The sequence below is a fragment of the Drosophila simulans genome, chromosome 3L, assembly GCF_016746395.2.
Source record: "Drosophila simulans strain w501 chromosome 3L, Prin_Dsim_3.1, whole genome shotgun sequence".
NCBI lineage: Eukaryota > Metazoa > Arthropoda > Insecta > Diptera > Drosophilidae > Drosophila > Drosophila simulans.
Genome location: NC_052522.2, coordinates 21,255,675 through 21,281,717, shown reverse-complemented (window position 1 = coordinate 21,281,717; position 26,043 = coordinate 21,255,675). Strand labels below are relative to the sequence as shown.

Sequence of the window (26,043 nt, the reverse complement as noted above, 5' to 3'; positions counted from 1 at the left end):
ATCCAGATATAATTGCAAAGTAATGGATGAGATCTCGAGATCTCCGATGACGGTATCTCTCTCAATGCAAATGAAAGATTTGGTAGTTACAATTTTACTTTCTTCATTTAATGCAGAAACAATTTCAACTACCAATAATAGCTAGAGGACCGCCTGCTCGGCCATCCTGGGATTCGTAGAGGTTAACAGTGCGCTGAACAAATTGAAAATATAAAAATACAACTAGGAGTTGGGGAAGGAGGTCGGGTCGGGCAGGGAATCTAATATAATACATAAAAGCTCAGAGATTAAATTAAAAACAATGCAATAAATAAGAATTCGATTCCGTCGAGAGAAAGAGAGTGTGTGGGAGCAGAGCTCCTTCACTTTACTTCTCATCACTTCATTTTTTAACGGGCGTGACCGGGGGCGATCGGTAGGAGTTGACCAGACCACCACCCGAGTTGGGCTTGCGGGCCTTCAAGCGATTCTGGAGCGTCTGCAGCAGTCCGGCGAGCACGTCGTGGTTGGGAATCTTCTTGGCGAAGAGGAGACGCTTCACGGAGTCGTCGTAGGTGAGCAGGGCCACCATATTCTGGAGCAGGAAGCACTGGCAGAACTCCAGCAGTCGATTGGCGTTGTAGACCTGGAAAAGTAAGCCGATCAGGATCTCCGTCTGGTAGCAATCTATACCAATAGCAATCGCACCTTGGCATGAATGTACATGGCCACCACATTGTCCACATCGACCATTTCCGAGCAGCGGGCCTCCGTGTAGCGCAGCAACCCCTCCAGCTGGAAGAAGCTGGCCGCCGCCATCAGCTCCAGCACATCGCCGTGGGCCACGTCCAAGGAGCTGCAGCCGCCGCAGTAGAGGAACTGCATCACCAGCTGGAAGATGTGGTAGCGTATGTCGTTGATCTGCACCGTGGGCGTGGAGCTGCCCTCACTCAGTTTGGAGCTCAGCATGCTTTGGAAGCGAGGCGATGCGGTGACCAGGACGATCTTGTGTCCGTAGAAGATCTTGCCCTCCACTCTGCAATGTAAAATGCCCAAAGGCGTTGCAGTTCATTCATACATTTGAATATTTTTGATGGAATTTAAATATTTTAGAGCTATCAAATGTAGGCGACCTATATCCAGATCCATTATTTTTAGCATTGAGTCACACCCACCTGAAGGTCACGTCGCTGAGTTCTGGGTTGTTAACGAACTTGGGATCGATGCGAGACCCCTGGACGGGCTGCATCGGCGGCTGTTCCTTCACCGGAGGCAGTGTCTCCCAGCCGAAGCAGGTGGCGAAGATGTCCGCCAGGAGGAGTGTGGTGCCCTCGTTCTTGTTTCGAAAGATGTTGAACAGCAGCGGGAGGCACTCGCTCACAAACTGGGCGCTGTAGTCGTCGGGACACACTTGCAGGAAGTCTTGGAGCAACTGGTCTATAACCGCGTCCAGTCGCAAGTCGTGGGCCGCCGATAGAGCGTGCATCCAGCAGTGGAGGGTCCATGGAACCCCCAGTTTCCGCAGCTCAATGGTTATATCTGGCAAAAAGGAACCGTATCGGTATTAATTGTATGCAACGATTGTATTTATCTGCTTAACAATAAATCATTCCTCGAAGAAACACAAAAAGCAGACACCTTGTAAACAAAACAGTTTCAACGAATCTGGCTTCATTAAATTTCGTCTAATTATAAGACAGTCACAAACCGATGAAATGAATTTGAAAACGATTAAAACCAGATTGAATTACTTAATCGGTCATTGGTAGCAGCTTAATTGGAATTGCAAATGGTTTAGCAACGAGCTGCCTTTTCGGTTCTGGTAAATTCCTCAACAAAATATATTTGTGCTCTATGGGAAAGAAAAGATTTATCCCTCAAGAAGGACATCCCAAAAGAGCTGATATCCGTGCAATTATAGGAAAAGTACACGTATACACGCATTTTTATATAATCCTATTCCAAGTTAACCTACCCAAATGGTTATTTTCGGCACTGTGGTACATGGCCTCCTGGAGTCGCTTAATCTGCGTCTTGTTGAGCAGCGGCAGAATGTCCTCTGTGTTTCCACTGGCACTGGCACTGTTTGGTCCTCCGGCTCCTCCGGGACCACCTGCTCCCCTCACACCGCCCACATCGCCCTCGGCCAGCATCTCCTCCAGCGAGAGCACATCCCTCGTTCCAGGTGAAACGGGATGGGTGAGCAGTTTGCGAAGGCACGATCGGTGTCCGTGGGCAGCAGCCACTGAAATGGCGCAGAAGCAACCCTTCTGCGCGGATCCTGCAAAGCATAGCGAATCCTTCTGCTGCGTGGACAAAAACGCATTGGCTCCGTGGGCCAGCAGCAATGCCACGATCTCCAGGTTGCCAGTGCCGGCGGCCAATTGAAGGGGGGTCAGGGTGCACTTCTCCTCGCTGCTCCTGGCCCCGCCCTCCACCTTGCCGCCCCTTTCCAGGAGGATCCTCAGGGCCACATAGTTGGCCCTGCTGGCGGCGAAGCTCAGTGCCGTCCAGTGCTGAGTGTCCGGCTGAATGGCCGGGTAGCCTGCGCTTCCTGCAGGGGGCACCTCCACATTCGGATCGCATCCCGCGTCCAGCAGAGCGTGCAGTGCCACTTCATCGTTTCGGATGCTGGCGATCATAAGTGCGGTCAGTCCGGCGCTGTTCTGGGTGTCGTACCGAGTGGTGGGCGGCAGAAGCTGGGCGGCCTGGGCTAACAATTCCGCCCGACCAGTCAGCAGAAGCTGTGAAAGGGATTTAAGTAGACGTTCAATTATTAGGACATTTCATGAGTATCTCATTTATGAGCACACTCCTAAAAGGAACACGTTCCAATAAAAGATACTTTTACTTTATCTAGATTCCATAGAAGTGTGAACACTGAATTACAGATGAGCTAGAAGTTTTGATATAAAACATGAAACACGTACCTTGAACGCAACTCCAATGGTGGCTCGCCTGCCCAGCTCAGAGGTGTCCTCTCCGATTCCGATGCCAATCCCACTTACCACAGGCGAACTGCAGCTACTGCTTCCCGTTCCAGTGCCCGTGGAGCTGACAGTAGGAGCAGAGTTGAAGTGAGTCTTCTTCGTGGGCAGCTCCTCGTCGTGCGCCACCGGCCTTATGGGACAGTCCACTCCGGGTAGAAGCAATCTGGCGGCTTGCATCACGTCATCCTTGTCAATCATCATGGCATTTCGGTGCTCGGCGTGGGCGGCGGCCACCCTCAACCACTCGGCCAGTGGAGGCAGGACCACGTAGGCCCGCTCGTAGCACAACTCCTGGACGTGGTGGCCCGCGGAGGAAGTTCCTCCGCCTGGGGCAGCTGATTGCGCCTGGCCACCATGGCAGCCCGAGGCGGCGAGAAGTTCCGTGTGCTCCAGCTGGGAGCAGCGCATGAAGTAGAAAAGAGCCGCCAGAGCAGATCCGGACAGGGCGGCGGCCAACTGGAACTCCTGCTGGGTGCGCAGGGCCTTCTCCTTCAGCTCCCTTATGCTGCCCACACAGGTGGCCAGATGACCTCGGAAGTCTCCGGAACTGGTGCATATGAAATAATATAATTGTTTTTATTAGACATGCCACTTCATTTGCGTTAATAGAATCTGCACATTTAACCTAAATTTTCTAGGTTTGGTTTTAAATTCCGTGTTCATACCTGGCAATAACTTGATCCAAGGAGTTGGCCCATCTGGGCAGAGCCAGGGCGCCACTGGCAATTCTTCCCGCGTTGAGATGAGCGAATGGCTGAAGCAGTCCCCACACATCCCCGGAACTGGCAATACTTTGATCCAAGGCGGCCGCCGTGGTCCCGTTGCACTGAAGGGCAATCTCCTCCAGCAGATTCTCGATTCCAGCGCACAGATACACGGCGGCGTACTCGTGGATAAATTTGCCCAGTCTGGCGTCCGTCATCCAGCGGTAGAAGCGCCCCACTGACAATTGGAGGCCTGCCCGGGCGGACTTGCTCTGCTTCAGCGCGCTCTCTCCGGGAACTGCGAACATGGCGGCGGACCTGAGGCACGCTTTAGTGCAAGAGTCCGCCAGCGAGGAGCTGAGCACCACCCGCAGGGCTCCGACCACCTCCTGCTTGGAGCAGAGACCCACGCCCGCCGAGAAACGTTGAATCTCGCGGGCGATCCTCACCAGCGCCCGCTGCAGCAGATATCCTAGGCGGGAAACTGCCTCCACGGCCAGATGCTCAGCCTGCTGCTGGCAGCGTCCGTTCCTCAGGACCTTCAGGATGCACTGCTGGCTCCACGGAGGATGCTGCAGCTCAACTAGCCGGTTGTGCGAATCCACCCACACGAATTCGTCTGCACTAGTGCTGGTCACCACCGTCTCCAGCGAGGAGTATCTGCCCAGGCGGCGGGCGGGCTCCGAGCTCTCCGATCCGGCGCTTAGGCTGCTGTAGGTGCTGCTACTGGTTTGGGAGCGCAGTGTGAGCATGGCCAGCTTAATGTCCTCCAGTCCTGTGCCGCTCCACGGAGCTTTTCCGCCCGGCATGATTCCACGATGCCTTCGCGATCGGGTGCTCCTGTTTGTCACTCCCGCCGCCAGGCGATCCTCGGGTAGCGGACCCAAGGTCATGCCCCCTGCGGGCGAGGAGCTGTGGCCGCCGGTATCTGACATGCTGGCATGTCCGGAGCTGCGGTTCTCGTCCGAAGAACTGTGGCACTCCTGCACCCGCTGCAGCGCCCGAAACTGGTCATGCTGGTGGATCCTGGGCGGCGTGGGATTGGCGGCTGTAGTGGGTATGCCCAAAGTGGGTCTACTGGGCGAGACCTGGCTCTGGCTCAGGCTCCCACTCAGTTGCGGTGGCTGCGACTTTACAGGCGTACTCTGCACCGTGAGTCGCGCTGGACCAGCCACTGCCCTCTGTGGAATCAGCGCCTTTGCCGCGGTCCCTGGTGACGGCATCTTGCAGGAAGAGTTCGCCTGTCCGCCACTGCAGGACGAGGATGAGGCTACCATCTTGTGGGGCATCCCCTTGCTCGGCTGCTGCGCCAGCTCCTTGAACACTCTCGGTGCCGGAGTGGCCATGGCCACCGCCAATCCCTTTTGCGACGACAGTGGCGTCTGAGAGGGCGGTAGCTGGCTCTGCACCTGATGGGGCGACTGCATCTGTGGCGGGGGCACGGGGGGCAAGCCGGTCACCTGGCTGGGAGCCTGGTGCTGGCCAAAGTTGGGCGGCAAGTTACCAGTGGGTCTGGAAAGAGTTAAATAAAACATGCTTATTTTTGCGCCATCAATAGGAGTTGGTGATGGTTAAGGGAAAGGTTCTAAGGGATTAAAATCCTTAATATCAGTGTGCTAAAAGAAAGAGGAAATAATTAAGAAGTCATCAAAAAACCAAATTGGATTTGATCTATATTTTTTGTGCCCATGAACACTTTAGGAACCAAAAATAGCGAATGCTTCTCAACTAAGGTAATAACTTTATCCACAAAGCTAAAAATGAAGCCATGGCTAAGCTTCTAAATTAAGCCTGACCCATTTCCAGTCCCATAAATGATGCAACTCATCAAAATTCCCCAGCAAACAGTAAGAATACCAGGCAAAATAAACAATGAATCTTACTAACGGGCAGAGGAAGAGATGTCACACTAACGCTAATCTCTGTCCACACAGTCTTGACCATCTTTTAGTTAGCCACGAGCCCAACTTGACACCTGATTAGTCTAGAAGTGCCCGTCTAGAAGAGACTCATGGTCGAGTACTTTGTTGATTAAACTCTTTAAGAATGGTCAAGACCCACGAATTGATTTAATATATCACAAGCTGTAGGACAAACATACACCCCATTCTCTTCGAATTAAATAATATTATAAAGTGCAGAAGCTAACAAAATATTTTCGCCGCAAGACTGGAGTCTTAAAGTGGGTTGATCTTCATCGCCACGATTCGTTCTCACATTTCTTTTGCATTTATTACCATCATCTTCTAACTGGGTTGGCATCTTCAGATAACAAAGCGATATTAAAAGCCAGTTACGATTTTTCATTTGCATGCGAAAAAGTCTTTTGATTTTTCATTCTTTTTGGGCATCGTTATCATTCAAATTTTGCCCATCCCTTTGACAGTCTATGCTGTAACTTGAGCTCAGATTGACCTAAATTTTAAATGCTGAGATCTTTATTGTCTTTTTGACAATATATCTGTATATGAAATGCAGATACTTAAGATCTGAACAAGGTTCTGTGCTAAATACGATTTATGAGTGCTTTGAATACCTTCGGAGTACTGTTATAATGATCTAATTCTCAACTTCAATCTTTATTGATCTTTAGTTGCCGAGCAACGACCTTTAAATTTCTGTCTGCTTAAATATTTGTCTTGTTTGTTAATTAATTAGGTAATATTTTAAAAACGAAAATCGAAGAACTGTTTAAGAGCCATTTCTATTTTAAAGATTTTATAGGACTTTTTGTGTTGCAACCCACTCTGTTTATGAGTAGCTTAAGTTCCCACAGAACTGATCCATTTCCCAAAACTCATTTATGGAGCTTGTATGTAAATTTACGACCAACCTTTACGATCTGTGTCTAAATATTATGAGATATAAAATCAAACAACTTTTCTAATGGAGCACATTAAAGTGAACAACTAAGTCGTTTTTTTTCTGATAATCATTCTTCAACTGGGTTTCTAGTCTGTGTTTAAATGTGTATTTATTGGCACATATGAGTGTGCGAATTTAGTTTGGTTTTTACTCGTAGAGCTTACTAGATTCGTTCATTAGTACTATACAGGTAGAAGGAATGTTTCCGAATGTCATAACTCTACATATTCTTGGTGAGGATTACTAGCCGAGTCGATTTGGCCAATTCTGTCTGTCCATTCGTCTGTCTGTCCGTTCGTCTCTCTGTCCGTATAAACGTCATGATCTCGGAGACTATAAAAGCTACAAAGTTGGGACTTAGCATTCAGATTTGTTTCATAACATTTTCATGTCCACTTCAACACCCACAAATTTCGATTTTTTTTTAAATTTATCACTTCTAGCCTAGTCAATTGCTATCGATATGAAAAAAACATTTTACCACCAATCATAAAATGGTCAGAATTTTCTAAACGACGGACCTGAGGATAGGAACGGTATTAGTTGTGAATATTTTTGTAGACATTTTCTATATTTCAAAAATAAATATGCTAAAATATTCTAAAATCTGCCTGTTTTATTCCGACAAGCTGAGTATAGCCGATGAAGCTTGCAATTGTTTGCGAAAAACGAAGATGCAGACAAACTTTTATTCTTCTAACTATTCTTTTCGTTTTATATTTCATCTCTCATAAATTTTTCGATAAATAAAATGTAATTAACCGTTGATTAAATTGCAATCTTGTAGGGTGGAGTCACTATTGGCATCTTCCCAACCTAGATTCGGCTGTCTAGTCGCCATTCGGACTCCCAAACTACGTTCCTTTCGCTTTTGGCAATCAAAAGTCCACCCGCTTTGTGCCCAGAAGAAATCCCTTTTCCCCGACTTTCACAAAAGAATTGCAGTAGTGCAATGTGAATAGAAATGGAAATGGGATTGGGATTGTGATTGGGAACGAGAAAATAAATAATAGCTAGAGATCCGAAGAGTTCGCAGTACCGTTTCGCTGCCCTCCGCCACTCCTGGACGTAGCTCCAGTCGCACGAGTCCGTCTCCGCCTCATCTTGGCCAGGGTCGTCGCTATCATCATCCGCATTACCATCGTCATTATCACCGACGGCTGCATCGCAATCGCACTCGGATTTCGCTGGACCCACAACGGCCAGAGTGGGTTTTGCCACCGTTTCCACCAGCGCACTGGCTCGCCGGTAATTGCCTTCAATTCTGATATTAATTACGCCGTTCTGCACGCTCTCAATGTAGGGCGGCAGTTCGTCATTCGCTGGCGGGTTGGTCTCCGGTTGCCCCACCACCTGTTGCACCTTCTTCGCCTTCTCCACGCCCGGTTGGCCCTCCTCCGCCACGCTGGTCTTGAGTTTCTGGGACATCTCTTGCAGCAGCTGCGAGTGGAGTTCCTTGGGCGAGGGCAGCGGCGATTGCTGGCCTCCGCGGTGGATAGAGTCGCCGAAGTAGATGACCACTTTGTGGTTGGGCTTCTTCGCCCGCGACGAATCCTCCGTCGCCCAGTCCGGCAGCTCCTCGATGGGCGTGGGCGAAGGCGTCTGCGGGGGGCGTGGCACCGGCATCTGCTGGGCCAGCATCTCGCTGTTCCTCAGCGATTGCGGCTGGAAGTTCTTGAGGGAGATGCCGCGGCGTCGGAGGATGAAGTTGTCGTTCAGCATCCTGCTGAACAAAGTGGGCGCTGAAGGAGCACTCTTCTTGCCACTGGGCTTGTAGCCTCGCAACTCGCGACACAGGCTGCAGGTGCAATCTTTGGTGCAATACATGCTGCTTTTAGTTTCGCTTTGGTTTCATTTCAGATACTTGTTGAGAGAATTACCCTTTTCGGGATAACTTACTGCATAATTTTGAAGGATTAGATAGGTTTTGAAATATTGTCCTTTACTTTGGTGGCTAGTATTTGCATGTGATAATCATAAATTTATTTTATTAAATATTAATAAACTCCCGAAAAAAATATCTTTAATTGGTTTTTGGTAGCATAAACATTAAATTTGTTCACTTTTGGGTTATTATCTACGATCTTGTATGCAGATCTGATTTTTCTTCAGCACAGAACTCTGTTGTTTTATACATTTCAATGGTTTTTAATATTTTTTGAAATTTCTCTGAGCACAGTTAGCTGCTTCTTGGCCCAGCTTTATGTTTCCCATTTCACTGTCGCACTGGTAACAATGGTAATTATGCAAATTATAAATTGGCGCAGCTTTTGGGTGTTCATCCATCCGCGGCCGAAACTTCGAATCCAAAGCTGTGTGCCCGAAATGTGGACCCGCCGACTATCCAAACCGTTCGCTCTCCGCTGGCACTGAAGCTCGACTGAATTGGAAGCTCGGATTCGGTCTGAGCCCCAGCTGCTGCCGCTGCGCCGGCGCAGAAGTCGACTGCGCTGCTTAGTCATTGTCGGCGGCGGTATCTGTTTTTCCTCATTTTCACAGCGCGTTTTGGGCCCCCGGGGATCGGCCATCGGGGATCGGGGATTGGGGGTTCCGGGGAAGAGGCCACCTTGCATGGAGGGTCTTCGGGTCTTCGGCTCCATCGGCTTGGGTAATTTTTCCATTTGCTTCTCAGCTGTGTGACCAAAACAATGGGTCTGCACCAACATTTGACATCCACAGCCGCCAGCGGCGCAGAAACAACCACAGCAACAGCTACACCAGGCAGCTTTGAGGGCTCACTTTGGACGCCGAGCGATGTACTAGATGTACTGGAGCAATATCAGTGAGTTTTCTTTTTCATTTTCCCGCTCGCCTCTTGTTGCTGCCGTGATTTTCAAAAATCACTGCGTTCGGCGGCGGAGATGCCAGCGGGGAAATTGTACAATTGACGAACGCAGTTTACAGCATTTGCCTTCAGAAAAGTGAAGTTGAAGACATAGCTTATATGAGGCATCTTTAATATCACTTTAGTTGCACCTGCTCCACTTAATAGCAAGTTAGATTAATAATAATAAGCTTAAAAATATATAACTTCAGTGTTGAAGATCTATCCTTTGGTTAATCAAGTTTAACCTCCTGCAGCTTAAAGATCTTGAGCCATTTGCCGATCACATATTACCCACGGAAACCCCAGCCAACTCTGGCGGCGGGCCCTGCACTGAATTTAATTATGTATAACTGTTTGGCGGGGCCAAGGGAGCATAAGCACCTCAGCTCCACATCACAGCACCACCCAGCACACGAAGGTTATACAATCTCGGCACTTATCAGATCGTTTTGCCAGCTTCCTTCCAGCCCGGGATTGCCCCTCCAAGCGGGAGTCTGGGGTCTGGTTCCCGGCTCCCAAGATAGTAAAAACAGCCAGGTTCTGAGCTCAGAGTTCTGAAATCTGAGTTCCGAGCATGGGCAGACGTGCGTAGGCTTCGAGATACATCTACAAGATACATCTCATGTGTGGAGCAAATAAATTGCCGAGCGTAACCTGCTCCTAATGATTTATACAAGCTCAGGCGCGCTGACTTAACGGTTTCTTGAGGTTAGCCTTTTGTTTTTCCGATACGAAACCATGATTTCGACCCCCGGTAGAAGCTTCTCTTTTGTGGATGAAGAATGGAATGGTAAATGGGAGCGGTCCGAAGCCACAGACCCGAATATATAGGCCCATTCACAACCACCGACATACGCGCATGGCAATTGCAATTAGAAAGCCTCGGTCATATGATCCAAATACCGAAATCCCCGAAAGAAAATCGGGCATTGAACGCCCACGTAATACGGAAAACCGAAACAAATGCTCTATGAATCTTTCTACGGTCCGATTATACAATAACTTTCTTCGGTGGCCGCCGGCTGTTCGGGTTTCTAAGCCAGGTGTATTATTAAAAAAATTACACTCTGAGCAATTTTCGCATTAAAAAGTTTAATTTACGGAAAAGTAATGACAGGCCATAAATATGCTTGCGCCCATTAGGCGGAGCTTTATACGCCGCACTCAAGAGACCCCCCAAAATATAAAAACGGCACAGAAACACAAAACTACACCAAAAGGTTTAATGTAATATTCGCGTGTTTATAAAACAACTCGGCCACGAAGGAGAAAAAGACCGAAAACGGCTGGAAAAACTGGACAAAGGCGGCAAATGCAACTCACCCGAAAGTAAAGAGGAGAAATATGGCCCAGCCCCACCCTTTAGTATCGCCGATGTATATATATATCCAGCATATATATCTGTGTCACCCGACTAATGAGGTTTGGGGAACTTTCGTTTTTCATGCCGACAGTGTTAGACAGGAAATGGTTTTCAGCTTAGATTGTAGATCATTAGAACCAGGTCTGTCTTCCAGCGAGATCATTAATAATCTTTACCTCGCAAATATATCTGCGCGTTGTGGCATGGAAGAGAAGGAGCAGAAGCAAGGTTAGCCTAATGCATTGGAGCCTCAAGGCAAGCCCAAATACTCAAGCCAGATGCTCGTACTTGCTGTCAGACGAATTTCATTTCACTTGTTTTCCCCATTTTCCCTTGGAAGATTTACCAAAATGTGATTGACATGGATTGCTCAAGCCAACTTCTTTGGGCTGAGTCATGGGTTCGATCAGCCTGGGAATAGTGGAAATTACGAAATTAGGATTCATACGAAAGTTATTGGAGTGTTAGGAAACTTTTGAATTAAGTTTGGCCCTGTCACGGCAATCTGTCAGTTAGAGAACTATCCGAGTTGCCAATGGTGGTACAACAGTACACTATGCCGGCTATTAAGTCAAGGATAATAATGCCATATGCGCTGGGAATTACACCCCACAGCCCCATCAATCTCGCTTAGTTTACACTCCGCACCTGTGTGTCTTCCAAATGATATACTCGAGACGAGCCGTGGTATCCCGACACCATCAGTGACACGGCAATTGGCTGTAACTGTTATGAAACCCAACATCTGACAAATTGCTACCTTCTCCGAGTGCTCTCGGCCCTATCATATCATCGCATCTACCTGATTAGAGTTTAATATGCTGCGACTACTGTGGCGATTTCCGCATTCAACCACATCCCCATCGCCAATTGGAGAAGCTGCGAAGTGGCAGATGATGATGAGGCTGCGGATAAAGATGAAGATGGCGATGAAGATGGAGTTGGAGTTGGAGTTGGAGATGAAGATGTACCGACTGACTTTGCTTCCGTTTGAAGACGGGGTCTTCCTCGACGGCAGCTTCCCCGACTTAATTGGTCGCCTGTCTATCCAGACCTATCAACAGGCTGCTCCACTCGGAAAACAGCTGCTGACGCCCCCAAAAATCTCCCACACTTTCGCGGTCCGAATTTTCTCTGATCTCTTGGTATTTGCGGCTTTAGGCTGGGGCTATTCTGTTTTGATGGCGACTACTTAGTTAGCCAAGTAGGTATATTTTGACAAACGCCGCGGTGTGTCTCACAGATACCCGTATCTTTGGCTGCGCGAGTATCTGTATCTGCGGCCGTAAAGAAAGTCGCGGAAAGGTAAAAAGGTAACAACATTTTCACTTGCCCCACGTCGTCGCATTATTTCTTGTGCCAGCTTTAGTGCTGCGTTCGAATTACCTCCGAATTGAAGATGCTACGGCGATAGGGCCACAGGTACTACAATTCGTGGATGGGGGGATGGGGATCGGGGAAGGTGGGAGTTCCAGTAAGTGTATCAAGTTTGTTGCCCTCGCAGATGGCTCTGCCCTCCGCGGAGCTATTGTCATTGACTTTGTTGGCTACAAATTGTTGCTGCTGCTGCAGCTCTGCTGCTAGCAATTGAAGCGAATTTTTCGTACATTTTTCCTATTTCAGTTCGTTAGCTATTATTATTTTATTCCCCGTATTGTTGGGCCCTGCTAATTATTCACATTTTGCGATTTTCACTTTCGTTTGCTGTGTGAAATACGCCGACTGTCATTTGTTTGTTGCTACTCGCATTTCGGACTTTTAATTGCCAGAAAGAGAGAAGCGCGCCACAATAAAGTTTCGTAAATGCCAGTCATATTTCAGTTTCCTGGAGGGCGGCCAGATTTCGATCGGCAATTGTCTGCCTCCGCCGTACGATTTCTCAATCGAGCTTGAACTTTGCGAGGAAAGAGCCAAAACCTTCAGCCGCAGCCTCGCCTGTATCTCCATCTTCGCGTGTACCTCTGTCCGTAGCTCTAAATGTATCTCAAGCTCGGCACTAGTCTCGTTTTAATTGAATTAGTCTTGGCTGACTGGGCCGGGCCCGCATTCAGCAATTATTCATCTCTACCTGAGCAGATGGGGTCGTAAAGCAGGCCCATCTACTTTTTGTGGCACACATCCGGAGCAATCTTCTGCCGCCGGAGAACTGGCACTAATATTTTCCAAATTAACCTTGACCGGCTTCACAATGCGAAAACGAATCGCAGACGGATCGTTCCCGTTTGGCCCAGCAACCAAGAAGTCGCGATCGTACGAGAAACACCAACAATCCATTATTATTTCCGAAAATCGTCTAGCGTCCGCTATTCTGCCCCAGCCACACACTTCCCATCCAACTTCTTTTCCTCGTAGCTGCTCATGTATCACTTCCGAAAAGAAGTTGGTCTCTCGGCCCAGAATAAGAGTTTATTGTCCGTTCAACCCACACTACTCCCCTTCCCCTTCCCCTTGCCCAACCCCCTCCAAAAGCGCCACACTTCACGCTTTTGTGCACAATTATGCTTGCAAGTGACCAAGTCCAAAAATAGCGGCCATTGTGGGCCTGTCAGTTGGATCTTCCAAGAGACTGGACTGGCGCTTTGAAACACAATACGAAAACAGAACGGCAAATATTTGAGAAACTCCAGCGGAGCGGAGAAATCCTTCTTGTGATCTTTTGACATCTAAAAATAGTCATACGCGTGTTTTATTCTTAAAAGGAGTTTATATCACGATCAACTGTTGTAGAAATGTTAAAAAAATACATTGATATGATCACAAATTTTTAATTTACTTTCCTAACCAGTTTTTAGATCAGTTGGAACCTAGTTTCTCAATCTAGTGGAACCTAGGATAATAAATTCTCTACTCTCTACTTACATAAAAGTCGGTACGGAGTTTATGTTATTGTGTTCAAATTCAAACTAGGTACAACATTTACCTAACAGTTTAAAAGTTGAACCTTTTAATTGGAAATAACGCCACCTATCGGCTAGTCGGTTCACAGGCACTGCTTCAGTAACCTGCAGACAGATGGCGTGCTGTCAAATCCATGTAACTTCTCAGGTTCTGTATATGAAATCTAGGTGGCGCTTAAGTGTGTTCGTTTTCTTCTGCAAACTGTAATATTTCTGACTTAAATTTTCATCACGTAAATATAAATAATTTGAACAAAGAACAAAGCTCATATTATATATGATGTAAAAATATCTATTTGTCGCCGTTGCTAATGATTTGCTTTTGTTTCAGATGATTTTAATCGTTGGAGATTACTAGTAAAATAAAGAACATTACAAATTAGCTGAGCATTTTATTTCCATTCATTATTAGATGAAAAGGCGTGGTACTGGTAATACAAACACACTGAGTACTAGCTACAGTAAGCCCAACTATCTCTTTGGCATAATACCCTAGGGGTCACAATGCAGCTGAATGATTTAGAATAACAAATATTCCATATCAAAGAAGTAAATCATAGCCGAACAACTCGTATGTTCCATGCATGCATAAGCTGTGCATGAGCCACGGCATTGGAAAATAGAAAGACTTAGGCAGCGAACTCACCTTCGCGGCTTCGGCCGCAGTATCTCATGGTTGGCATCGGTTATGCAAAGTGGGCTGAGGGCCCCGGCCAGATGTGCCACGCCCACACGCTCCGAGTCCCAATTGTGGCGAGTGGGCATGCTGTCTGCGAGTCCGAGCGTGTGGCTACCTCTTCTGCGTCTCTCCAACCAGTCGAAGCTCACAGTTCCAGATGCTGCATTTTCCGGCTCTGCAAAATGTAAAGCAAACAAACGATTCCATTTAATAATGCAGTGCAGGAATGAGGAGAGGCGTACCTCTATACTATTACATGGATATGAGGAAACCTAAAAGTAATGTTTCCCATGAGTTGCCTAATATTAATTAAGTAATTTGTCATAAAGAACTTGATAAGTTAATTATAAATATTTTTGTATTTTCCCTTTCTCTGAAGAATCTATCTATCGTATCTGAATGCGAAAAACTGATAGTAGTAGGTAAGAACTTTCTTAAACTTTAACTTTTTTCTTAAAAAAAAAAATATCTATGATCTTCAGCTATACATCTTCCAATCCAAAGTGTGCCTCTATTAGACATCGAACTCCGTCCATGGTGGCTAGTTGGGAAGCAGGGGCATCCCAGTGGACAGAGAAGACGTCTAGCCCCTCCGAATGAAAGAGCCCCAGTGCAATTAGTCGCCGTCGACGTCGTCGCCACTTCCTCTGCCCATAATAATTAACGCTGCCCCTTTGAGCGGAGCAGAGGAGCAGGGGAGCGGAGAAAGCTCGGAGGAGGAGTCTCGGGCCATTGCGTGTTTTGCGTCATTGGCATGGCAGGTTGAGCGTCTGTTGATCGTCTTGCTAGTGGCCAGTTGCTCTATAAATGGTCACCGGTCTGGCCCGGCCTGGGCCTGGGTCTGAATCTGGATCTGGATCTGGATCTGGCTGCGAATTTCAGCCGTCGTCGGACTGCAGCCCCGTCTGATAGACCGTCGTCGTCGTCTGGCGCAGGTGTCGATCAAGAACTTTGGAGCCACATTGGCATGCAATCAATGCCGTTCGATTTCATTTCGCTGGAAATGGTTTTTGCCTGCGTAATGTCAGACATTTCAGCCTGGCATGAGGAAAGGAAAACATTTTCCCTCTGCAGCAGCTGGTTCGCTTATCGTCCCGTTCCCGGTAAAAAGACTCTGTTCTCTTCCCTTGGAACACACTTGGCTTGTGTGTTATTTAGCTTTTCTATTGAACGCTGAAAGCGATCTTATCGGAAGTGTCCAAGCACCGTAATGGGAAGGGAAATGGGAGACTTTGATGGCGGTGATGAAGCTGGTGGGTTGATGGGGATGCTATATAATGATATAGGTAACGCAGCAGGTTCCCAGTAATTTGGAGCTATGATTCATATATGGGTCCAGTAGCAAACTAGATGTCTTTATTGGCTGGCTTCATTTTGCCAAGGGAAACCGTCGATGATTTCTCGAAGGAAAAGTCTTAGTTCTTAGCTGCCATAACAACTAATGGACCGCATAAGACAACCCATTATAGTCCACTGCCATGAAGTGAAAACAAGTTATTGGCACTGAAAGAGCGCTCGAATGAATCACGCCAAGCATCCCACATATTATATAAACCTCCCCCATATAAACGAACGTGATAAATGAGGTTGAGCTCGAGCTTAGGCACTCCAACCGAGCGATTTGACCTTGTTTTATTGGGCAAGCAATTTAAATCGTTTTTGCGCAGCTTTAAGATCTATTTTCCGCTCTCTGCGGGTTGCCATTTCGAATGGGCCACAATGAGTGCGATACGCCTGTCGTAGGGTTTACCAGCTCATTGGCTACGTGACCCCTTATCAGAATACAGCTGAATGGGGTCATCTCGATCCGAGATTTCTTTTTAACTGTTTTCGTTTGGGCTTTGTTAGTTTTACTTTATGTCTTCGTTTCAGGCGGCGCATTAATTATCCCAGCCGGGCTTGACACCCAATAATCGAGCAATGGAGAGGAACGTCGATTGATACCATATAAATGGCAGCTAAACAGCCGCATTTTAAATGGCATTAGTGGACTTCATTCTTGTGTTCCCGGCCCATCGGACTGTTGGTCGTAGATTTATGGCCACGATTCCGTCTCCGGCGAGAAAGCGCTGTGATCTCCGAGAAGCTGGTGCAAATTGATACCACATAGCCGAGTTTATGGCGCTCCAACAAAGTGACAAAGTGTCCGATCAGGTTCTGCTTCTCACTGGGCTGCATCTAGCATTTCCGATATAAAAGTGAGTTTTTTACGAGTGCCAGGAAACAGGAGGGAGGCTAAAATCCATCTCAATATGTTCCAGGATAATTCCCTACACTTATTTGTTGATTTATGACTAGAACTATGAGTTCCCACAATCATCTGAAGCTGGTGTTGTTATTCATTGTTTTTACTACATTTTACATGAATGCCTTCTTTTTAGTTCAATTTATAAACTAATTTAATTATACGAAAGCTATGCGCCTGCAAATTATCTTTATTAATAGATCAGTATTATCCCGTTAATACCACTTATAGTTAACGAACTGAAAAATTTACATCTTAAACTTTTAATGGAGAACATTCTTTTTTAAGCAATTTCTTCGCTACTCGAATATTTACCTTTTTGGCATACCTTGTGCCTGTGCCGTGAGTGATTTTCCCTCTTTCTCCGCCAGCTACCGCATTCCGAAGTGAAAGGCCGATCCGAAAGATACAAAAACACTCACACGCACGGCTGCGTCAAAAGACACACATGGAATTTAATAATTAATATGCCGAACATACGACCAACTGCTTGAAGTTTGCCCCGGGACATTAATATGCAACGATGACTGCATCATGGAATCTAAATCCCGGTGAGAAGTACGATTCTAATTCTGATTCCGAACCGGGTTCGGTTCGGCGGTCAGGTGGCGTTTTTTCGATTGTGACCACAGATCCGACACTAATAGATGCGGCCTTCTACGCCCTTAATAGTTCATTTGCATAATAAAGCGGGTTCAGGAATCCTACCAGATTGTCGTGCTCATCGCTTCGCATCGGTTCGGTTCGGTTCGTTCGCTCCATTCATTAATCATAGAAAAGATCTACGCTGAAATTTCCAATAGATTCATGCCCTGGAGTATTAGTTATTTCCATCTGGCTTTGGTGGCTACAGCGCGACTTGGTTTGCTTCGGTTTCCACTTGTTACAAAGATTAATTGCACAGCTTATGCTAATCCATTGTCATTAGCCATTTATGGATGGTCGCGGTGGCAAGTTGGCAACAAAAAAATAAAGAAATAAAAACAAATGTGAGGAAACCAGAATTCCAGGCGAAGCTTATGCGCGGCTGCGTTTGTTATCTAAACAATTTCATCGGTGAATTTATCACCGATTTCGTTGGCATTCCTTTCTGGCCTATGTGGCAAATAAAAGATATCTGATTTCCGAGGCTCTGTCTCCATTTGCTGCTCTCTCCGCATTTGGGGGCATCTTTTTGGCCAGGGGCACAAGCGCGCAATAAACTGGCCCAAAACAAACAAACTCTCGAACGCTCAATGATAACCGATCACCGATCCCCAAACTATTCCATTCTGTGGTGAGTGGTGAGTGAGCCCCGTGAGGCAGCAAAAATTGAAACGTTTTGTAACCGATACTTGATACTTGGCCTGCCATTCGGAATTTCTTCTGTTTCCATCTATCGAGTAGAAGGCAAACAGCGAACAAATTTCAAGTGGCCCGATGGGCTCCATGGGCTCAATCTTCCTGGGAATGTGTGCATTGGGAACTCCGATACTTTGTTTGTAAATTTCCAGGTATACAATCTTCAATTTATTATACAAATGTAGGGAATAAAGAGCCATATCCATTTCAATCGGAGGGGTTAGTTGCTTCCTTAGAAGTAAAGTATTCCAAATTGATTCCTATTGAATCTAGCAATAGATTATGTATTAGCTAATAGGAATATCAACTAATTAAACCTTGTGCACTGTGGTCAACCCATTCAAATGCGAAGGGGCAACTACCTGATTAGATCCAGATTGATTCGATGCCCGGGAGCGGAATGCAGAACCTGTTGATCTCAATTTGATTTCGAATTTCTTTTGGCAAGTACCCAAGGCCAATCCGGCGATCTCGTTGGGGCCTCTGAAGAACTGTCGAGTGCCGTAATTATCTCCTCTCCGTTCTGAATTCGTTGCATGTGGAAGAATTTTGATTTGTGTCAAAAGCAAGACACGCACGCCATTCGGCATTTCGGGCTACCAGCCCCGGCTTATTTGCCTTAATAAATTCAAAATTAAATTTTCTCTTAATTGCGATCGAGACGAGGTCGAAGTTGGGCCCGATGGAGCCCCAGAACTTGATGGGCCGGAGAGAAAGTGATTTTCTGGCGTGGCTGCTGCAGTGTCTGCCCGGAATTGGGTCACCTGGCTGATATTGGATTGGATGGCTGGGATCTTGGGTCTCGGCTCTGCGGTCTCGACTTCTCGTGAATTCGGGACTGGATCGATCGGCCAGGGAGCTGGTTGGTTGTTCGGCTGGAGTCGCCCATTGACATTTAAATTATTTGTTCGAAGCCAAAAATGCCACCGAACCAGCGATCGGCGAAGTCGTTGTTTTCGCTGTCACGTGATGTCAGCAAGGGGCCAAATACCAATAAGCGGAGTAAAACATTAAGACAATTTTTCATCTCAACTGACAGTGAAATAAAATACTCTCAGCCGGGCTTATGCAACCGCCGAGTTGGAGCTCTGGTCTTAATGGACAATTGGCTTAACGGAAGACAATGGGCCACGCCCTGCCTTTTCGCTCCTTCCCCCGCCCGCTTAGTCCCTTCACCAGTGACCAAGTGACAGTGACAGGCCGAAGTGGGCCAAAAACCACTTACGCTCACCTCCGACCGCTGGTAATTAAACCAGGCCCCCTTTTGACCAGAGGTCGCACTCCCCATCCACAAGCCGCTATCTAACAAACGCTCTGTGGTCATATCTCCCCCATGTGGCTACATAATGTATCAATAATGTCAGGGCTCAGAATGCAGTCCGGCTATTGCCTATTGACTCGCTTGTCAGGTGTGTCGGCACGAGCGGCTTTGTTGGCCTCCTGAATCCCCCCAAATCAGCCATCCACTGCGTTCCTCGATTCTCGGAGGCAGCTGTGCCTTTCGGTTGAGTTGCTGATTCAAGCAATAAAAAAGTATACTCTGTCGCTGGTGGGGTGTTTTCGAATGGCACTAAAACAAGAGACGATTAAAAGTGTCAACGCATCAATTGAAAACAACTTGCAACACAGTAAAACTCTTTGTTACGCCTATAAACACGCCTATAAAAGGCTCGAGTCGTGTGATATATATTTGTAGCCTCATAAAGAGTACTCTTTATAGATGATACACATATAAATCGTCGATTTTTTGTAGTTTCTAGATAACCGTCACCCAACTAGTGAGGGATATGCAGAAAGAAAGAAGAAAAGAATGCTCACTACCGAGCATAATCAAATACAAGTTCCTGATAGAAATAGACAAGACAAATTGTGCCAAAAGGAACAATTCAAAACCACTTTTAAAATTGTAGGGCATCATCCGGAACCCACATAGATCACTATGGCACTATTAAGTCCCAAGATTCGACGTACCCACGAAAGGTACCAAAGATATTTGAATATCTTGGCTAGTAACTCCGATCAAGAACATATAGTTTTATACGACGCTTTCTTTAACGTGTTGCGTGTTTAAACGAAACTAGTATACTTTCTGAATCTACGAGTTACGGCTATAAATGCCGACAAAATACGATATCTAGTCTTCTTCAGGACAGGACTACAAATACGAATCGGCAGTAATATTCACTGTTTGATGTCATTATTCCAATATCATTACCATCACCATACTATGTTTCAGATATTTTGGTCAATGGATATGTTTTATGTTTGTTCCGGATAAAACAATCCATTTTTAAAAGTACTCATTCGTGATTAAATTCCGTGCTGTTCATCGGCGCTTTTTAAATAAATGTAATACTGCTTAGAAAGAGTTGATTTAAATTAATTAATTTCGCCCCCATTCCTTATTCTTTTTTTAGTTCCATTCGAATCGTAAACAAAGCCGCAAAGGTGTCAAACGCCAAAGCTGAAGTCAATAAAAATACTTCACCCATGGGTGAATATACATAAGCCCATTCGAACTCTTACAAACACATAAATATGTTTGCATACGTGTGCTTATTTATGGTTGTGTGCTTGAACTTACGAGCTTGTTTGTTGTCCACTTTAAACCAGAACAAGGAAAAACTAGTTAAATGTATTTGTGGAATACACATAACTTCAGCTTATTGCCAAATGTTTTGTCAGAGCTCGGCTTCCCACCAGCAAAATCGCTTCGGAATCCATACTTCGAATGGAAATTGGGTTGCGACACAGAAATACAAGCCAGAAATGATCTTCCCATGCGGGTCTCAGCATCATTCCCTCTCAAACATCACATTTGCATAGATCTGAGCCATGCCGATATGTATAGGAAGCTTTATATTAGCGAATTTATTCCATATTTTTATGAACAGTTATGCGCAATAATGAACTCATTAGGTTTCCGTTTTGAGGTGTGGTAAGCTACTCGAATTCTTTTTTGCAGAACTGGTAGGAGTGACAAAAAGATGTAAGCCATAAAAAAAACCCCTCACAGTATTCAAATTTGCATCCCTAATACTTGTCATACGCTAGAAGGTATTGAATACTGATGATATTTATAAATGCACTCAATCGCAGCTCACCTTTTTGAATAGTCCAATTTCTGTAGCTTCCTTTTCACAGGCCTTAGTGGTTAATCCAAATAGCTTACTTTTAAATTGACACAAGAGATACGTTGATCCTGGGGCTAAGCTGGACTTAACTTGCTGACGATTATTCAGTTAATTGGGTTTGCTAACTCAGACTTGGCACAGTGATCGCTTGACTCCGGCTATCTGGACTCACTTTGAGAAATTGCTTGCGTGCAATTAATTAAACAAATTGCTTTACTTTCACCTACTGCTGAGTGGCGAGCAGCAATGGCAGCAGGATCAGCATTTGCATGGCATTTTCGCCCACTCACATACATGTGAAGCACTGGCACAACACACCACACACACACGCACTCACTCACACACGGCTGGAGTTATTTATATTTTCCTCGAATTCTTTTCTTTTTATTTCGGCAGGTTTTCGGCTAACAGGAAAATTGACTCTCCGGATATATGCGAATGGTGATTATATACCGAAAACCACTTTTCGCGCATATTACACGGCCGCGCTCAATCGGAGAATCTGAGTGAGAGAGACGGCGAGACGGGGTGCCATATTGAGACAAAAGTAACCAAGCACAGCCAACGAAGCGACCGCTGGAGAATCGTTCTGCACGGCGAAAAGTCAAAACCACAACTGAAACTTCTTTGGGGAAAAGTATTTTACAGAGCAACGATTGAGCCACCAGCGACCAGCGACCCAATCCACCGAAGGCACGCGCAATAGACGAGGTCTTGGACTCGGACTCGGAATCGGAAAAAGAGTCGCACTCAACAGGTCGGCGAGTTCGAGATCGGCTCTCTCCGCATACTGTGGTACTGTGGCTCTGGGAGAGCCGTGCCTGCAGCCACTTTGAGTAAGTATCTCAAACCAGTTGATCTTGTTTTGGTTTTTTTGGCCCTGGTTACATGACGACTGCCGACTGCGACTCCTTCGGGCAAGCGAGTTCGTGTCCTAAGTCTTTTGTTTTGCGCGCATGGACTGCAAATGCCCGGCCATTATTATCTATGAGTTATTTACGCTCGGCGATTTCGTACTCTTTGTACTGCCTTCGCGGGCCAGGGCCTGCTCTTGTTATGGCCGAAACGAAGCTCGTGGGCTTGGCACACGCTGGCCCCCGAATCGCAACTGTGAAGCTCGGGCCATAGGAATTTCCATGGCCCCGACAGGTTTGGTCCTCTTCCTCCTTTCCCGCCATTCCCGCCTTTCCTGCCTGCTGCCATTTTCCGCCCATCGCTTCCCCCTGCAATTTGCACCGCTCGTAGTTGGCTACTGTGCTTTCCCAATCGGACAAGGAGCGTAGGAGTCGCTAATGGTTTGGTTCAATGACCAGCCAGGCAGGAGCCGCGCAAGAAGCCCAGCCGCACTAATCACTCGTACTGCCAGCGAAACGACCTTGTGTTAGTGTATCTGCGGGGCTACCTGCCGCTCAAACGTCACAGTTTACTTCGGAATTTATGGCCCAAACAGGGCCCTAAGTTCGGTTTAGTGTGCCATTGTTCTGGTCGGTCCGCCTCACATCTCCCATGACAATCGGCAGAACAAGAACGCCGCCAAATGGCAAACCAGTCCGTCAGACCGTCGGATGCGGTTGAGGATGAGGTTGAGGATGAGGATAGGGAGGCTGGGACAGGAGGAGTTGTGTCCTGTCCTGCCAATGCCCCAACGCAGCACCAGCCGACGTCCCAGCCACTTGACCAGGCGAAAAACGAGCGGCCAACTGGTTGCAACTGGCAACTTTGCTGCCAAGCATGCGCCAAAGAATTTCGCCAGCGATTTTCGGAATGTCTACAATGCCCAGAGTGTGCAAGAAAAACATCAACAAAAAATCGCGAAAGAATGAAAACAAAAACACGGGAGGACTGGTCCGCCAAAAGGCGCGATGAGTGGGGCGTGTCCAAATTCTGACATATTCTGGAGCTTTGCGATAGAGTGGTAAGTTAGTAGTCATATCCGAGATCTGAGTTTAAGGGCAATTTCCAAGAAAAGTTAAAGACGAAGGCCACTATTACGTACTCTATTGGTACATTATTATTAAAAAGGGGCTTTGCAATAAGCATTTAATAGGAACCTGCATCCAGTTTCAATGGTTGCCCGCCAATGCTACCTTCTCAAATATTGTCTTTCAACATCCGCAGCTAACTAATTTCAATTCCAAGCACTATCTTAATTACCCAAAGATTCCCATCAGTCGAAGACAATGGGATCCTAACTGTTTGCTTTACCATGCCCATTTGAACGGTATTCGGAAAGATAATGTGCTGCCATCAGGGGCTGCGTAAGAACATTTTCGGTTTGCTATCTGGAACTGATCAGCGAGCGGGCCACACTTGAGGGATTATAATCGGTCAGAGGCAAGGACGTGTCTCCGCATGGAATGAAATGGGATGAGATGTGGAGGTGACTGGTGTTGTGACAGCGAAGCGTCCCTCGCTAGGCTCTTTGTTGTCGGGGAATAAATCAACGGAGACGCTGCTCGCAACTCGAAACGCAACTGAGCCGCAGTCCCAGGTAGCCGGAACGAGATGAGGCTTCGAACGTCCAGCTCCGAGCTCAATTAGTGCAGTCGCCTGGGCTCTTTGTGTGCTGCTGCATTCTTTGAATGCCGAGGTGGCATTTGATTGATAATTTCGTTACGCCTCGAACATGGCCCACAAAAAATCACGGAAAGAAAGACACACGCAGAACATGGAAAACCGAATATAAAAATATTCAATTTGATAAGTGTGGGTTCCCGCGAGCCGAGATTTATGACAAGTTCATGCTGCCCCTTCGATCGTTATAAGGCAATAACCGGCTGTTTGTCGCCGATTCGCTGGAACGCCGAACACCACAAGCCCGCATCTGATTTTCGGATTAGGAACGACAATAAGACAATTTCCATGCCACATTTTTGGAAATGAAAACCATTTCCCTAACGGGAAAATAGATTACTACATGATGCTCCAAAGTCGATCTGAAAATTGTAAAAGTGGACAACACATTCCCAAAAACGACAAGGTTGCCAGCTTTTAAGGTTAAAACGTATTTGTATATATTTGATTTTTAAAATGGTAAAATTTGTAATATTACGATTAGTCATAAGAGGGCAATTGGCGTATATCATTTATTGGCAACTACGTTGGATTTACTTGAGTACCCCTAAATACGGCACCTGCATACTTAGGCAAAAAGTTGGCTGTACGATTTGATTAGTTAAATTTGAATTTAAAATTCTTCATCTAGGCATAAGTAATGCATAATATAATAACACCTCAATTGGTTAACTACGAGCTACATACAATTTGGGCAAGAGCAAATACTAGTGTAAAATTTGTATATGATTCCTATATTTGATATGGTTAAGAGTAAAATTTGTATGTATCCCATGAATATCACTGAACAGCGACCCAAATCGAATGCTTTCGGCGCGGCAACGTGGAAGATCCCTCAATCCTCTGGGGTCCACACCCTAGACCTCAAGTTTCAGCCTGCCGTACTTCTGAAACTTGCTGAGGAACTCATCTCATTTCTTCACGCCGACGTAGGTGGTGCTCTTGCCGGTCTTGCGCAGCTGCTCCATCAGCTCGTCGGACGACAGGTTCGACTTCACGCTCACCGTCCGATCCTCCAGGTTAATGTTGACTTTCTCGACCTTATCTGCGGAATGGCAAAACACATGGTTTAGTCGACGAGCGCCGAAAGTAAGGCAAATCGCTACTGATAAGGGCTAGGCTAAGTTGTTCCCACCACTCGAACGAACAATGCAAATTGTGGTTAAGCCCCTTATCATTATGTGATTTATTATGTTTAAGGCTTGTTCTGTGATCTCCAAACTAATTTAGTGAACTTTTTGTTAAGTTGAATAAAGTTTTTACGTACTAATAAAATTTTTTAAAGACATTAATTAGAGCTTGGTTAAAAAGAAAGGGAAAACATGTTTTCCGTTATGAACTACAACTATTACATTTTAAGCACGTTAGCCGACTTTGCAGACACTTCAAACAGAACTTAAAGTATATATTGGTATCAAAATGAATAATTTGGCTTTTTAATAGTAATATCTGGACTTAAAGCAAATCTATTCCAATCTGCAAGTTGTTAAGGAAATACTATATTATTTATAATTGGTGAGTAGAGTAGGCAAAATTTTAGTTAAAGTTAGTTGATTTCGAGGGATTAAGGGGAGCTTTGTTAATTAGCCACCAAACACACTATCCCATTATCCAGGATGTTCTGATTGAAAATGTAACAAGTTGGTGCTTTCATATATGTATCATGTGTCGGGAATCAATGGCATTTAATGAGTTCACCCCCTTTCACCACCTTTGCACACACAGGTTCATACATATGTACACGTACGTTCCGACCGATAAGACACTAACTAGCTTAGTACCTGGCACTAGTGCTACGTACCGCCCAGTTTTCCCAGGACTCGCTCCACGGCACTGGCACATCCGCCGCAGGTCATCTCCACCTTGAATTCGTGCACCTGGGGAGAGCGGGAAATGGGTTGGTACAGAATGGGAATTTTAAACGCTCTTCCAATCGATTTTGGACTGGACTCAGCCAGCGAAACCCACTGTCATCCTGCTGCTGCTGCTGCTGTGACTTCTGGAGTCCGTCGTATGCTTGTAGATTTGCGGTAGGTTGAACAGCTTGGCGGCTTTCCTCTGTTACTCTCAGTTCCAAACGTGGCACTCAGAAACTCCCTTCGTTTTTGCAGCGAACTTCCTTGGTTTTTATATATTTGGCTGTTCAGAGTGACCGAGTGGATCTGCCCTTTAAATATATCACATCCATACTGCGCCTAAATAAAGCAAAAGTTTATAGCAGTGTGGTGCAGCACTTTGATAACGGATCTAGCTGAGACCCAAACCAAATGGCGCTGCCAGTGCTGCCCAGTTGGCGCCTTTATTCAAATGCAAGGTTATTGCTACCAGTCGGTTTGCCAAATAAACAACTTTATTCCGTACATTACGTGGGAACTGGATAGGGGGTTACAGCCTAAACTGCAGGAATGTAGGTGAGCACCAGCATCAGGTACGACCCCTAAATTG

At 46.2% G+C, this 26,043-nt stretch overlaps 2 protein-coding genes across 3 annotated transcripts; both read right to left on the bottom strand.

Moving 5' to 3' along the window:
- Positions 1-86: 86 nt before the first annotated feature.
- Positions 87-21,823, bottom strand: LOC6739040 (ankyrin repeat and BTB/POZ domain-containing protein 2). Of its 2 annotated transcripts, XM_039293983.2 has the most exons (8): positions 20,995-21,823; positions 14,272-14,479; positions 3,635-5,185; positions 2,910-3,516; positions 1,955-2,723; positions 1,155-1,518; positions 688-1,015; positions 87-625 (listed from the first exon to the last, which is right to left on the bottom strand). In XM_039293983.2, exons 2-8 carry the CDS (start codon positions 14,388-14,390, stop codon positions 383-385), a joined length of 3,981 nt encoding a protein of 1,326 aa, XP_039149917.1. In that variant the 5' UTR covers positions 14,391-14,479; positions 20,995-21,823; the 3' UTR covers positions 87-382. The 2 variants fall into 2 exon arrangements, with proteins under 2 accessions (XP_039149917.1, XP_039149916.1); XM_039293982.2 differs by lacking the exons at positions 14,272-14,479; positions 20,995-21,823 and adding an exon at positions 7,578-8,949.
- A 2,190-nt stretch (positions 21,824-24,013) lies between these two features.
- LOC6739039 (copper transport protein ATOX1) lies at positions 24,014-25,774 on the bottom strand. The gene is made up of 3 exons (XM_002085798.4): positions 25,567-25,774; positions 25,400-25,475; positions 24,014-24,643 (listed from the first exon to the last, which is right to left on the bottom strand). The coding sequence occupies exons 1-3, from the start codon at positions 25,570-25,572 to the stop codon at positions 24,510-24,512; spliced, it is 216 nt and encodes a 71-aa protein (XP_002085834.3). The 5' UTR covers positions 25,573-25,774; the 3' UTR covers positions 24,014-24,509.
- Between the last annotated feature and the right edge of the window lie 269 nt (positions 25,775-26,043).